Source organism: Paramormyrops kingsleyae, chromosome 24 (genome assembly GCF_048594095.1).
Source record: "Paramormyrops kingsleyae isolate MSU_618 chromosome 24, PKINGS_0.4, whole genome shotgun sequence".
NCBI lineage: Eukaryota > Metazoa > Chordata > Actinopteri > Osteoglossiformes > Mormyridae > Paramormyrops > Paramormyrops kingsleyae.
This window is the reverse complement of record NC_132820.1, coordinates 2,157,692-2,172,772: the sequence shown is the minus strand read 5'-3', so window position 1 is coordinate 2,172,772 and position 15,081 is coordinate 2,157,692. Positions and strand designations below refer to the sequence as shown.

Sequence of the window (15,081 nt, the reverse complement as noted above, 5' to 3'; positions counted from 1 at the left end):
CGATCACGCGCATACGGCTGCGCAGTCGGGCACACGTCAAGCACACGTACATACACGGACAGTCGGGCACATCAAGAGCACATGGACAGCATGTGGGCTAAAATCCATTCCATTCATCGTAATGCTTCCACGTGATATTAAAGCACATTGGAGCCCCATCCTGGGGTATTTCTTAAGCCCAGAGGCTCTGCAGCCCCCTGCGACCCTGATTAGGATAAGTAGGTACAGAAAATGGAGGGATGGATGGATGGATAGTAGGTGGGTAGGTAAAGCATGTTTGGGGGGCGGGTGGGGGGGTTGGAGCTGTGTGTTACCAGGACTATATAATATGAACTAGCATGTGAGCTCTAAAGCTGCCGTCCCTGTGAACGTCTCCTCATAGCCCCACGGGCCGTCCCTGTGAGCGTCTCCTCATAGCCCCGCGGGCCATCCCTGTGAGCGTCTCCTCATAGCCCCGCGGGCCGTCCCTGTGAACGCCTCCTCATAGCCCCGCGGGCCGTCCCTGTGAACGTCTCCTCATAGCCCCGCAGGCCGTCCCTGTGAGCGTCTCCTCATAGCCCCGCGGGCCGTCCCTGTGAACGTCTCCTCATAGCCCCGCGGGCCGTCCCTGTGAACGTCTCCTCATAGCCCCGCGGGCCGTCCCTGTGAACGTCTCCTCATAGCCCCGCGGGCCGTCCCTGTGAGCGTCTCCTCATAGCCCCGCGGGCCGTCCCTGTGAGCGTCTCCTCATAGCCCCGCGGGCCGTCCCTGTGAGCGCCTCCTCATAGCCCCGCGGGCCGTCCCTGTGCAGGCCGTCCCTGTGAACGCCTCCTCATAGCCCCGCAGGCTGTCCCTTTGAACGTCTCCGCATAGCCCTGCGGGCCGTCCCTGTAAACATCTCCTCATAGCCCCGCGGGCCGTCCCTGTGAGCGTCTCCTCATAGCCCCGCGGGCCGTCCCTGTGAGCGTCTCCTCATAGCCCCGCGGGCCGTCCCTGTGAACGTCTCCTCATAGCCCCGCGGGCCGTCCCTGTGAACGCCTCCTCATAGCCCCGCGGGCCGTCCCTGTGCAGGCTGTCCCTGTGAACGCCTCCTCATAGCTCCGCAGGCTGTCCCTTTGAACGTCTCCGCATAGCCCTGCGGGCCGTCCCTGTAAACGTCTCCTCATAGCACGCGGGCCGTCCCTGTGCAGGCCGTCCCTGTGCAGGCCGTCCCTGTGCAGGCCGTCCCTGTGAACGCCTCCTCATAGCCCCGCAGGCTGTCCCTGTGAACGTCTCCTCATAGCCCCGCGGGCCGTCCCTGTGAACGTCTCCTCATAGCCCCGCGGGCCGTCCCTGTGAACGTCTCCTCATAGCCCCGCACTAACATTTTCATCTGAAGTATTCAGCATTTGGAGGCGTCTTTTACGTAGACAATTACACCAGCCTCGCGCTTAGTCTTCAGAATATTTGGTTCTCCCAAGAACCTTGTGCTGCATTGAGTTTCATGTGGTGCTGCAGAGGATGCGACGCCTCAGTAAGACTGCGCTCCTCCTGCACATTCTAATGCAGGGCTTCTCAAGCGAGGCCTCCCGGGAACCGGGAGGGAGCAGAGACGCGGACCGTCTGGGGGGGTCCCTGAGGAGCGGCTTCAGAAACGCTCCTCTAAAGGGCATCCAATGGTGCTAAAATAGAAGCGGCAATTTGACCGATATTAACGTCAAATGTCAGTCATCGATCGTGCCGGAGGTCTGCGTGCCTTTATTCAGTAACTGCTGATTTACTTTCATGGGGCCCCTGGCTCTGCAGGTTCCATATCGGTCAACAGCCGCAGCACGCCGTTCTTCTCCAACGAGGGCAGCGAGATCCTGGACCTGGACAGCGACATGTTCCTGGGGGGTCTGCCGGAGATGCGCTCGGACCTGATCCTGCCCCCCGGTGTGTGGACGGCGCTGCTCAACTACGGCTACGTGGGCTGCGTGCGCGACCTCTTCATCGACGGCAAGAGCCGCGACGTGCGGCGCCTGGCGGAGATGCAGAGCGCTCCCGGCGTCAGCAGCTTCTGCACCCGCGAGTTCCAGCGCAAGTGCGCCGGCGTGCCTTGCGCCAACGCTGGCCAATGCCGCGAGGGCTGGAACCGCTACATCTGCGACTGCACCGGTACCGGCTTCCTGGGCTACAACTGCCAGACAGGTATGGCTCCTCCCCCCCCGGTCTCCACAGCGACGGGAGGCGGAGACAAGCCGAGAATTCTGAGGGCCATGGAAAGAGCTTGTGGGAGTAATGACCATGAATCACAGCGACCCTTTTGGCGCTTGCTCTTTGTGGGCGGGGGGCACACAGAAGGTTTTTATATGTGTAATTATGATACATATTCAATGACTGATAGAAAAATCGCCAAACAGGAAATTAAAATATAAGAAATAAGTCAGCAGTGGTCATTCAGTGCTTCTGGCATGTTATCTGTCCGCTTGCCTGCCCTCACACTTCATATATAACACAGCATAACCAGAGTTTAACGGGTGGCTGGGATTATGTAGTTGACCAAGCAAAACTTCCGGAAGAGATATTTGCTATATGAAGGTAGCATATATATTATTGATGCAGACTGACTCGGGTAGAGATTAAAACAGCAGAGGATTGTGGGATACTAAAGACAAAATAGGTTAGATGAAATAAATGCGTGAGGCATGGCCTTGATTTTGCAATTATCAGACGCATAATATTAATGATTTAAAACACTGAATCATTGTTTCGGTGGTAAGCTGAGGTTCAAATGCTGCCTGAATACTGTCATGAAGTATTTCACTCTATACATTTTGCACTAATGATGTTTTCATTTAGGTTCGAAGCACACAGGTCTGGATAGAGCTAATATGCTCACCAATCCTTGCAAGCTGTTGTCCTCCCTACAGCTGTGAATGCAAACAAATATAACCCTAGCAGAAGTGAAGTATCAAAATGCATTTTCCGAGAATGTAGCGCCGTTGCCACGGCCATGTTTGGCGTGCCAGAGGTCTCTCTTATTTTGTTTTTCTTAACGTTATTCTCTATTGCCATCTGTTGTCAGTCTGCGGTACTGCAGTCTGGTTCAGTATGGGAAGATTTTTTTCATGGCAAACTGGGTGATACTCTGATTGCATGCTTTGAGAGATACAGCACGCTTGCATATTAATATTTAGTTTAATTTAATTGATAACTGTCTGTAAATCCATTCATTTCCATGGTTTTCTGTACAGAAATCACTCATCTGCCAATCTGGTTATAAAATGTGTTGTTCACATTAGTGGAAGCTTTTATTGCGCTTTTATGCATGAATTACGCAGCCATTATAATTTGTTAATGAAACTGACTATATTACACATACAGATAAGAGGTCATGTAGGGTAATGAGCAGCTGATTTTCTGATAATGTCCCAATGCTGCCCCCCCCCATGAATAGCCAGCGAATAAGATCAGAAGATGGTAGCTAGTTAGCAGGTTAGCATAACATGCCGCATTAGGAACGTCTTTATTTTCGAAAAGCGTGTAAAGGCTACAAGGCCACAGCCCATCTCGGGAGGAGCAAACCTGTTGTTTCTGGGCCCCTTCTCAGGAATTTACACACTGGGGCTCCCAGTGTAGTGACTTCTTGTGGCCAGCAGGGGGCCAAAACCTTGGGGGCCCCACACAAATGTATGGCTAGAGTGCCGGCAAACACCGCCACTGTGAATGGGTACGAGGGGCCGTGTTGGTTATCTTTGGGGCCCCAGTCCAAGAGTCACTTCAAGGCCTTCCAGTGCAGTGACTGCCCCCCACACCCCCCCACACACACACTAATGCGTGATTTGAGCAGCGGTAAACACCGTCCGCTGCTTAATGGCCGTGTTGCCCGCGTGGCGCCCCCCGCAGAGGCCACGGTGCTGAGCTACGATGGCAGCATGTACCTGAAGATCATGATGCCCAGCGGCGTGCATACGGAGGCGGAGGACGTGGCCCTCAGGTTCATGTCCCAGAGAGCGTACGGCCTGCTGACGGCCACCACCTCCAAGGAGTCGGCCGATACCCTGCGACTGGAGCTCGACGGCGGCAGGGTCAAGCTCACCGTCAACCTAGGTAAGCACCCCCACCCCCGCCCCCGCATCCCCCGGCGCCGCCTACGCCCTTCTCCACCCCCCTCGCATTCGCTCCCTGGTTGCCCTGGCAACATCCCCCCAACATGAAGGTAAAGGGGCCGGCTCTTCCATCGCTCACGATGTCAGACAGAAAGAGACCTTCTCTCTGGACAGCAGGCCAACTAACCAAATTCGCTGTTATTCTCTCATGGCTGCCCTTCTAACGTTGAAATGTTTTAAGTTTTATATTTTTGGACATCTGGAGAAAATGCACACAGATCTGCTCCTTTTATGTAAACATGGCAGTCATATAACAGCTGTAATCTGATGTGGAAATGCCTTCTAAGTCGCCTGCTCATTGGACAGTAACAAGCTCTAGGAGCACAGAGGAGAGCCAATCAGAGCATGGCGTGTCAAGGTATGTTCATGACACAGTAATGGGTAACCTTAAGTCAAGGCGATGCGTGGGTGTTTCTGTCAGATATCTGTGACCAATGGCAGCCCTTCCCTTTATGTTCCATCTTTTGAAAAGAGACTAGGAGTTCCCCTGCCGTAAGTGGGTGGGGTTTGTCTCCACGCCCTTGGGTGTGGCAGGCCACAGAGAGACAAACAAGGATGTCTCCTCCCTAAGGTTCAGAACAAATCACCTTCATGTCTCTCATACTCACTCGCTCTCTCACTCTCTTTCTCCCCATCTGATTATCTCTCTCTATCACTCACACTGTCTCTGTCTCTGAGCTCTCTCTCTGTCGCTGTCTTTCTGAGCTCTCTTTGTCTCTGAGCTCTCTCTCTGTCGCTGTCTTTCTGAGCTCTCTTTGTCTCTGAGCTCTCTCTCTGTCGCTGTCTTTCTGAGCTCTCTTTGTCTCTCAGCTCTCTCTCTGTCGCTGTCTTTCTGAGCTCTCTTTGTCTCTGAGCTCTCTCTCTGTCGCTGTCTTTCTGAGCTCTCTTTGTCTCTGAGCTCTCTCTCTCTGTCGCTGTCTTTCTGAGCTCTCTTTGTCTCTGAGCTCTCTGTCGCTGTCTTTCTGAGCTCTCTTTGTCTCTGAGCTCTCTCTCTCTGTCGCTGTCTTTCTGAGCTCTCTTTGTCTCTGAGCTCTCTCTCTGTCGCTGTCTTTCTGAGCTCTCTTTGTCTCTGAGCTCTCTGTCGCTGTCTTTTTGAGCTCTCTTTGTCTCTGAGCTCTCTCTCTCTGTCGCTGTCTTTCTGAGCTCTCTTTGTCTCTGAGCTCTCTCTCTCTGTCACTTTTTCTCTCTCTCTCACACAGACTCTATCTCCCTCTGCCTCTCTCTCTGTATTGCCTTCACTCTCTTTCTCACTTGCTTTCACTCTTTTTCTGTCTCTCTGAGCTTCCTCTCTATCACTCTCTCTCACCCTTTCTCTCTGTCACTGTATTTCACTCACTGAGCTCTGTTTCCTCTCTCTCTCTGTTGCTCACATCCTCTCACTATCTCTCTCTCTGTCAGTCCCTGTGTCTCATTTTCCAAGGGTCAGAAGATGGAACTTTTCATCCCTTCAATGGCCTGTATATCTGCGGCCCCTGGAACAAACAGCCAGAGTGACCAGCTAACTGGGGTCTCGAGGCTTTCCCAAGCCCTAGGTCCTTGTGCCCCCCCCCCACACACACACAGACTCAAGCACTGTCGAACGGGATGCGGACAGTCGGGCCACAGCTCAGTTCTCGTGCAGGATTGCAGAAATAACTAATTCGGAAGCCTGGCCTCATTAGCTTATTGGCGCAAAAGCCAAATCGCATCTTGTATGTAAAATCGCGCCTCATTCTAAAAACAGGAGGCCCTGCTACGCATGGCTAGCTCTGCTGTTGTCTGATACTTCAGCAGGAAAGTAAGACGTCACTCTACATCTCTCATGCTCTTGCCATGTTGGGTCAGCGCTGTGAGCCGTTAAGCTAGGGGACTAATGCTAAGCGTTAGCGCTCGGCTCAGACGCTGAAAGTCTACCTTAGCGAACCCGGTCAGCGTTTATAGCTACCCTAACCCCGCTGAGCGGTTTCTCCAAGGCACCCGCGTGCGGAATGGGTATTACAATAACGGATTTGGGGCATGCCCGGTGCTAATGCTAAGCGTTAGCGCTCGGCTCAGACGCTGAAAGTCTACCTTAGCGAACCCGGTCAGCGTTTATAGCTACCCTAACCCCGCTGAGGGTTTCTCCAAGGCACCCGCGTGCGGGATGGGTATTACCATAACGGCTTCGGGGCATGCCCAGTGCTAATGCTAAGCGTTAGCGCTCGGCTCAGATGCTGAAAGTCTACCTTAGCGAACCCAGTCAGCGTTTATAGCTACCCTAACCCCGCTGAGCGGTTTCTCCAAGGCACCCGCGTGCAGGATGGGTATTACCATAACGGATTTGGGGCATGCCCGGTGCTAATGCTAAGCGTTAGCGCTCGGCTCAGATGCTGAAAGTCTACCTTAGCGAACCCGGTCAGCGTTTATAGCTACCCTAACCCCGCTGAGGGTTTCTCCAAGGCACCCGCGTGCGGGATGGGTATTACCATAACGGATTTGGGGCATGCCCGGTGCTTGCTCTCGTTAGTGCACTCCGAGATCTCTGGGTGTCACGTAACACCGGTGCCCCTAAAATGACTGCAAACGAGACCTGTATGTATTGAGTGGCCTATTTAATGATTCAGCGGTGGTGGGTGACTCTCCCCGCCTGTTGCATCCGCACCATTTCCATATGACCTAGGCAGCCTCAGACTTTGGGGATGTGATACCGTTGCATTGAGAACCTTACCCTTCCCTGTGTCATTACCTCCTGTGTGGTAACGGTTCCCCTCAAATGCGATGGTCTTCAGTAGCCCAGGCTCCACCCCGCTGCAGTAAGCCCGGTCCCTGGCTGTTTGTGTCCACTATTCTGTAGCGGTTGACAGCTTGAGAACACGCCCCAGCCATGGCCTGCATTTGGAGCATCAGGCCTGCAGCGCCCTCATGTGGTGAAGCCCGGCGATGACCAGGCCCAGAATTCTGTATTCAGGATGGAGAGATATTACCAGTTATTTTAGTATAACACAGTGGTGAATAAACCAGTAACAAAGATCATGCATCTACACGGATATATATATATATATATAAGCAATGTAAAAATATGAATATAGAGCTCATAATAAAGGCAAACATCATTTTATCTATCTACCTATCTATCTATCTATCTATCTATCTATCTATCTATCTATCTATCTAAAGACAAACACCATTAAACACAGAGTAATAGTTTTTCAAATGCAGTAACCTGTACTGCTATATAAATGCCATACTGTTTGTAAGTATGCAGTTTTAGTTGAACACAGCTGTATTTCTTTGAAGAAGCAGCCCAGACATTTCACACTTAGACCAGCAGTCTGAGGAGGAACAGTGGTACGGCACCTCTGTGCAGGCTGGACGTTGTCAGGCTGGGGTGTGCAGGCCACCTTTTCCTAAGGATTGTTCCGGTTTCTGTTCCCAGAAGCCCTCAGTGGTGAAAGCAAACCTTTTCACATAGTATCTGAATCGGGGCGTCTTGGTGTCGCGACAGATGCCCTGTCTGAGGGGTCTTTCATCTCTTCCCGATGACAGTCCCGCGCGGGCTTGCGTCCTACAGCATCTCCAGGTCTAACTGCCTCTGACTAAGATGTGTACACGCCAGTTTCTCCCACTCTAATGGAATTAATCACACATGAGTTTTAATGACACGTACACTGGCTTCCCTGTTCACGCCACGCCCTCTATGGCGCAGACCTCCGTAAGTGGTGTCAGAGATGCAGGGGAAACGTTTGCTTCCCTGGGGGCTTTTGGGGATGGCGGGAGAGGGTGGGGGCAGGGTTACATCCAGCCAATCAGAAGCTGAGGAAAAAGGTGGTCCTGACTCAGAGCTTGTCCCCGGATGGTGGGCGTGGTTAAATGCTTGGTTGACTGCAGACTGTACCTTGAAGGATGTGAAATATTATCTCTCTTTCTTTGTTCCTTTCTTTTTGGCTTTTCTTTTAATTTGATCTCACCATCTTGCTCTCTCTTCCACCAGATTGTATCAGGATAGACTGTAACCTCAGTAAGTGGTTCTAATGCTTTAAAAAATGCTTCACCTGCAAACTGTCCCTTTATAAACTGTGTCACCTTTTCCGCATGACGTCTCCATGGTGATTTCTTTTGTCATCCATCCTACCTTCCTTTCATTTTTTTTAAACTCCATTAATGATTTCAGCTCGATTAGATTCTCTCCTTCTCTTAGATTCTCCTTTCTGGCCTCAATATTTTTCTTGTCCCCTCCACCAACCCCCTGCCCCCCCCCCCCCCCCCTATGCACCCCTCCCTCACCTTTCCTCTTCGATCCCCCCTCTTTGTGCCCCCGTCTGTGAGCGTTTGGCTCGGCCGCGGCCGACGGAAGCACAAAGAGCCTTTAGATGCTCAGAATTCTGCTGGAACTTTGGCTGAATCTGCACTCAGACCTCAAAGAGCTTTGATCTGTGTAGGAGTTTCCATCGTCTGCAGCACATGAAACACACCCTAAGCAGAAAGAAAAAAGACAAACACAGGCCCGCTTTCCATTTAAGTGTTTGACGATAGTGCAGTAAATATTTTATCTGCCAGTCCTCTACTATCTGGTCTAACTTTGCCAGATAGTTAAGTCTGGGATTTAAAGATCAGTCATCTTATCTGTGTGATCATGGTTTTCATTAATCTTTTTTTCTGGAGGTAAGGATTTTGTACAGAAAAAAAAATAATATACTGGATAAAAAAAACATTGAACATCATTGGGAGGTAAGTGTGTGTGTGTGTGTGTGTGTGTGTGTGTGTGTGTGTTTGTCTGTCTGTGTTTGTGAACAGTCTTCATCACATGGCCCTATATGATATCCTTAGGGATGATTTAGTGAGAATTATTCAGGAATGGTCTGCTTCAAACCCATTGATCATTTAAATATAAACTAAGCCTTTTCACTAGTTCATTGGTTGATGACAAGAATTTAATTTTCAGTATAAGAGCATTCCTTACATGTATAACATATTTGGAATAAATGCCATGTCTCTGGATATTAAAAAAGGGGAGTAACTGAACTGAACTGTGGGTGGAACCGGAAGTTATAAGTGCGCTTACGCTGCAGCCATCTCACACACCGCTATGTAACGAGACTATAAACCAACCGAGTCGTACTTCGCATTGCAGCAACGAATGCATCCACCAGATGGCAGTGTAGGTCAACCTTTGATGTAGTGTGACTAAATACCGCGGGGAAATGGCGCAGCAAGCGATCTTTTTTATTGTATAGAAATACTTATTTCGACTCAATAGTGTTTTATTGTCCTGAACACAGGGAGAAATGTTTCATAACAGCCAAAGTGTTTTAGCTCTTGATTGCATTACTTTTGCAGCCACTGATGGAGACTTTAATAAATGTGCGACATGCAGGCAAACCTGAGGGTCACTACTGTCTTCTAGTGGCCAATATCGTTGGCCTTACGCAGCTTAACCCAACACTTTAAACATCAATGATTCGTTACTCATTTTCTCACTCCTCATTCGTCAGGAGATCTTTTTTTGCCATAAAATGGTTGTATAGTAACGGAATCCTAATTCGATGCTGTGTAATATACATCCATGCAGGTAATTCTGCCTGAAGCTTATGCTAGACAACACAGGGCAGATACACACACACACACACACACACACACTCACACAAGCTAGAGATGCCAATTAACCTAACTGCCCGATGAACCCCCCCCCCCACAAGACAGGGAGGACATGCAAACTCCACCCACACAGAACCCAGGTAGGATTTGAACCCCCCTGAACTCTGGGGAGGGACGGCCCAAGGAATAGGGAAAGTAAACGTCTGCTTAGGGCCCAGTGGCCACCAGGGGGCGCCCCATCCAATAAGCCTGTCAGAATGGGGAAGCTAGATGACAAATGACAACTCAGTTAATTAGATTTTGCTAAGCGCCCCCAAAAGGGTTGGGCCAGCCCTGACTGTAGGTGTATATATCTGCATACAAGGGTGGGTGGTATTCAGCAGGCAGGCAGCAGTACAGCGCGCTTGGGGGGCAGCGACCTGCTACGGACCGGGACAGTAGCAGCCGCCCATGAGAGCCCAGAAATCTACCTAGACTGGCCTGTGTCCAGCACCGGAGGCTCGGCTGAGCGACGCTAACCGGCTAAATGGGCTTCCCGCGGTGACCTCTTTGTGTCCGTTTCCGCGGCTACGGCGGATGGCCGTCAGGAGCCGGGCGGATTAAGGCGGCAGCGCTCCAGGGCGCGGAACGACGACGGGCTGGTCGCCATAGCGATCTGCGCCCGCCCCCTCAGTGGGCCCGTACCTGCATCGCCACCTTGTGGAGTCACTCGGGGGCCAGAGTTTGTTTTCCAAAATCCTTCTTTGTTCTTGAGAATCTGGAGTAAAGATTAGAGGCAGCGGCGGGAGGCACATTAACGCTGGGCGGCTGCTTTTTAATTAACGGCTGACCTTTCATGCGCACCCTCCTCTTACTTAGCTATGCCGTTTCAATCGCAATACGGGACAAAGGTCTTCACTATATTGAATTATTACTATTATTTAACTCTGGGACCAGTCCTTTTCTCATAAAACGGTCCAGCTAATTTGACCTATTTAAAGAACTTTTATATTTTATTTCTGCTATTTGGTTTTTGACACTTTGCTGAGGGGGACAATAGAAAGGAGCCTCCTGGGACATACTGTATGTGAGTCGCCCATGAGGTCACAAGTCCCTGTCCTTTACCACAGGCAGACATCACTTCCTGTGATGCGTAGCTTAAGACGCGTCCTGATTGGCCGCCTTGTTTGCCTGCAGTTCTGTTTGACTTCCCTACTTTTTCTCCTTGGGGAACTTTTTTAAATTTTTTTATTTGAACATTGGCTCTGCCCTTTGAACTAAGAAGAAAATGATATCTTCCACCATACCTGTCTCCTGCTTGTGTCTCCTAGTGGACCCTTAAGAACATTCTATCTTTTTCTGAACTTATAAGGACATTCTGTCATCTCATACCCTTAAGAACTTTATGAAGAACCCACTAGAACATTTCCTAGTGTGTCATGAGCACATCCTGTCTTCCTTTATACCCTTAAGAATGCTCCCGCTTTTCGTGAACGCACAAGAACATTCTGCCTTCTTTTATCCCTTAAGTTGTATCTGCTATTGAACTCATGAGAATATTCGGTCGCCTTTTGTGCTCTAGAGCACGTTTATGCCCTGAAAATGCGGCGACTGGATATTACTGCAAAACTGATAGCCGTTGCTGAGGACATAAGTATTGACTTACGAGAAAGAATGAGGAAATGTCTAACAAAATGATACATTTAATAGCCAAATGCAACAAGAACAAATGAAGCAATTAGACATAATGGAACAATGGCTCTATTCTTAGGCAGCTGTGCTTTAACCCCAGTCTAAAACTGGTTCAGCTAAATTGTTTATAATAGGATTTTACACACGGTAAACCCAACTTTATAACCCTACTTGTGCTGTGAAAAGGAACTGGAGTTTGACTTAACTGGTATTTTAACATGATTTGACTAGATGTATCAAGGTATTAAAATGTCCCCAAAACAAAATAAAACTGAATCGTATTTTATTATTCATAGATTTCTTCATGGCACTTTACATTCTTTCAAATATATTATTAATAGCACGTTCAAAATGTAATACAAATAGCCCATTCTCTAACGATTTGTTCTCCTGCATTAAAATACAAAGTAGAGCTTTATTCCGATCGTAGTTCGCCTTCAGTTACAGTTTCACAAAAGCCACAGGAAAGTCCTCTGCTTCTCTGAGAGAACAGCTCGTGTGTTGATGGGTCTCTCTGGCTGCCTGACCTTTGACCCTGCGAGCCAGTAACATCGCTGTTGCTTGTGCAGTCCCAGGATGATTACCACTAATGAAAACTAAAACTATTAGAAAACATTTTTGTAAACTGAAATGAATTCCACCCACGCATCCATCCATCCATCCATCCATCCCTGCTATGGAAGGTCGCAGAGAGGTCTGGAGCCTATCCCAGAAGCTCGGGACGCAAGAGAGGGAATAACCCAGGATGGGGTGTCAATCCATCACAGCTAAAATAAAATAAGATGCTCAAAACCCCCCAAAAACTTGTAACAACAAGTAAACAAAAGCTATAAATATTGAATATTTCCTGTTTGTTTTCAATAATAGCTAAAGTGATGATTTGTTTATCTCTTATGATCATTAATATGTCTTGCAGACATTTTTGAGGACATTAGTACATAATGTGCTGTCTGTATTTATCTATAGAAATAATATTATTGAAACTTGAGCTGAAACTAAAATATATAAAAGACCTGAACAGAATTATATGTTGTTTTCACACTGGAAACAACTCATCTTAAATTGGATTTCAAAAGAAAACTGAAAACAATATTAAAACTGTAATTAATCAAAACTATTGTAATCTAGCCATAGACCGGTTTGACGGTCCCAGCAGAAGGAGCTGCACATACACTGGTGGACCTGATGGGGGCGATATTGCAGTAATGACATTCCACTGAGTGATGACTGCCAGTCATTTTCAATAGGTTATCTCTGCCATGAACCTGGGAAGACATGTCTGTTTCAGCCGGTTGTGGTTTTAGTGAACAGGCACCATCGATGGGAATCTTCCAGTGAACACCCAGGTACTGGTGAAAATGGGACTGGAGTGGGAGGGCTACCCATCAACCTTCAAACAACGGAAAGTAGCCAATAAGGCGACTGATCAAATCAGCACAAAGTGCAACATTAAGGGCTTTCAGGCGAGCAGAGCAGTTCCTGGAACTCAAGGCTGGAGGTAGTTCCTGAAGACTGAAGATTAACAGAACATGTTTTTCTCTCGTTAGATGTAGCCTGCGTAAGCCATGCCATTTAATTACACGTGCGTCTGGTTAAAGGATTCGGCACAGTTGCTTTTCCAATGCATTAGCGTACGGGTTGAAGGATTTCAGAGTATTAAATGGGTTATTAGTGTCTCGTGGGGACATTTTATCGCTTGGCCGTTTCTCCTTAAACTTCAGGTAAACGATGCGCAGGGCGGCTTTGAGACAAAGCACCTGGGAGGGTGGCGTCCGATTGGCTCTCGGCTTTCTGAAGGGACGACAGATGCGTTTGGTTTGAAAGGCGGCTATTCTGCTGCAGGCTCAGAGGGCCCCGCGGTGGAGATTCGGGGGCCATGGGGATTGGTTCGGGTTTAAACTCAGTTTGAACTCTCAACTGCAGCTAAGCTAATGACAGAGCAGTTGCTCCGTTGTAATTATGCTGCCATTCCGGTGTCTTTAGTTAGTCAAGGGCAGTACAGACGTAGCGAATAGGCTTATTGCTGTTGTGCAGTGTTTCACGATGCTGCCTTAATGTATGGAGCCTTCAGATGTGCACAGGCTTTGTTATTAAAGACCTGACTGTATTACTAATGTACATACAAAGGTACACAGACACAGACACACTCACACACACAGACACACACATTCTACGGGCAGCTCAGAGACAGCAGCCTGACTGCACGTCTCTGGGCTTCTGGAAGAAACACGCAGAGACCAAACAAACTGTCCCACAGAGCTGTGCAGCAAAGGCAGGCCGGTAACCCCCCCCCCCCCATATCTGTCCCCGTGGCCCTGTGAGGGCACCATAACCTCTGGCCCCTGATTTTGTAATGGGCACGGTGGCTGTTAGAAATGAAAGAACCAAGTAAAGTTAGAATCATTAGAGCACTGATTCCCAACCCAGTCCTCAGGGAGCCCGGACAGTCCGCGTTTTTGCTTCCTCTCAGCTCCCAGCACCTGTACCAGGTGTTCGGTGTTCCTGATTGGCTGGGAGCTGGGAGGGAGCAAAAACATGGACTGTCCGGGGCTCCCTGAGGACTGGGTTGGGAATCACTGCATTACAGTGTGTTTTACTGTGCACTGTGCAGCGCGTAAGTCAGTTAGTGGACAAATAAACCCTCACTAAAGTCCTAAAATGTTCTATGAGGCTTTAATTATTTTAAATACATTGTGTGATAGTAATTTGCAGCAAAAGGAGTCACCATATGGAATGCTAACACTCCCGTCTCCCCTCTACTCGGGTCAGAGGTACGACGACGAGAAGTTTGCTCTCCTGGCATTTTGGGATGTTTGCAGTTGATGTTTCAGACGAGTGTTTGTTATGGGATGTATAATATGTCTGGCTGCTTATGCAGTCGCTGCTCATGGCGGCAAACTTCTGGAAATGAAATTACCCCAATGAATCAATCAAATTATCAAGCTGTTAAATAAAAATAAGCCATTTAAGATTTGCTCTAAAGCATATATAAAGATTAAAGGGATGTTGAACTGGCTCAGCGTATGAACCTCCGTAAACATGAGGCAGCTTCTTGCTGACTTATAACCTGTGGGGGCCTTTCCCAAAACAAAATGTATGTATCACACAAAAGCACACAAGCCCGACCACTACCGAAAGGGTTAAGATCTTCCTGTCGCTATTTTTAGCAGGTAACCATGTGCCTGAACCGAAGACTCACATTTTTTTTTTTTTTTTTTTACTCAAAATCAAAAGCCGCTGATGTAAGCTGGGAAAAAGACGAGAGAGAAAAATCTGCAGTGAAATGGAGAGAGAACAGGAGCAGCAGAGCCAGTGCGGGCAGCGTACAGAGAGCCAGTGCGGGCAGCGTTCAGAGAGCCAGTGCGGGCAGCGTTCAGAGAGCCAGTGCGGGCAGCGTTCAGAGAGCCAGTGCGGGCAGCGTTCAGAGAGCCAGTGCGGGCAGCGTTCAGAGAGCCAGTGCGGGCAGCGTTCAGAGAGCCAGTGCGGGCAGCGTTCAGAGAGCCAGTGCGGGCAGCGTTCAGAGAGCCAGTGCGGGCAGCGTTCAGAGAGCCAGTGCGGGCAGCGTACAGAGAGCCAGTGCGGGCAGCGTTCAGAGAGCCAGTGCGGGCAGCGTTCAGAGAGCCAGTGCGGGCAGCGTACAGAGAGCCAGTACGGGCAGCGTACAGAGAGCCAGTGCGGGCAGCATTCAGAGAGCCAGTGCGGGCAACATTCAGAGAGCCAGTGCGGGCAACATTCAGAGAGCCAGTAC

At 49.3% G+C, this 15,081-nt stretch overlaps 1 protein-coding gene across 3 annotated transcripts in view; it reads left to right on the top strand.

The window, feature by feature from the left end:
- The window catches only part of LOC111855424 (neurexin-2-like), a 589,098-nt gene that overhangs the window by 297,477 nt on the left and 276,540 nt on the right, over positions 1–15,081 (top strand). For 2 of the 3 annotated variants that reach the window (XM_023834418.2, XM_072706253.1), the window contains 3 exons: positions 1,765–2,148; positions 3,847–4,050; positions 8,059–8,085. In XM_023834418.2, coding sequence (XP_023690186.2) covers positions 1,765–2,148; positions 3,847–4,050; positions 8,059–8,085 — 615 coding nt within the window. The remainder of the gene's footprint in view (positions 1–1,764; positions 2,149–3,846; positions 4,051–8,058; positions 8,086–15,081) is intronic. The other variant, XM_072706252.1, reaches the window with a different exon arrangement.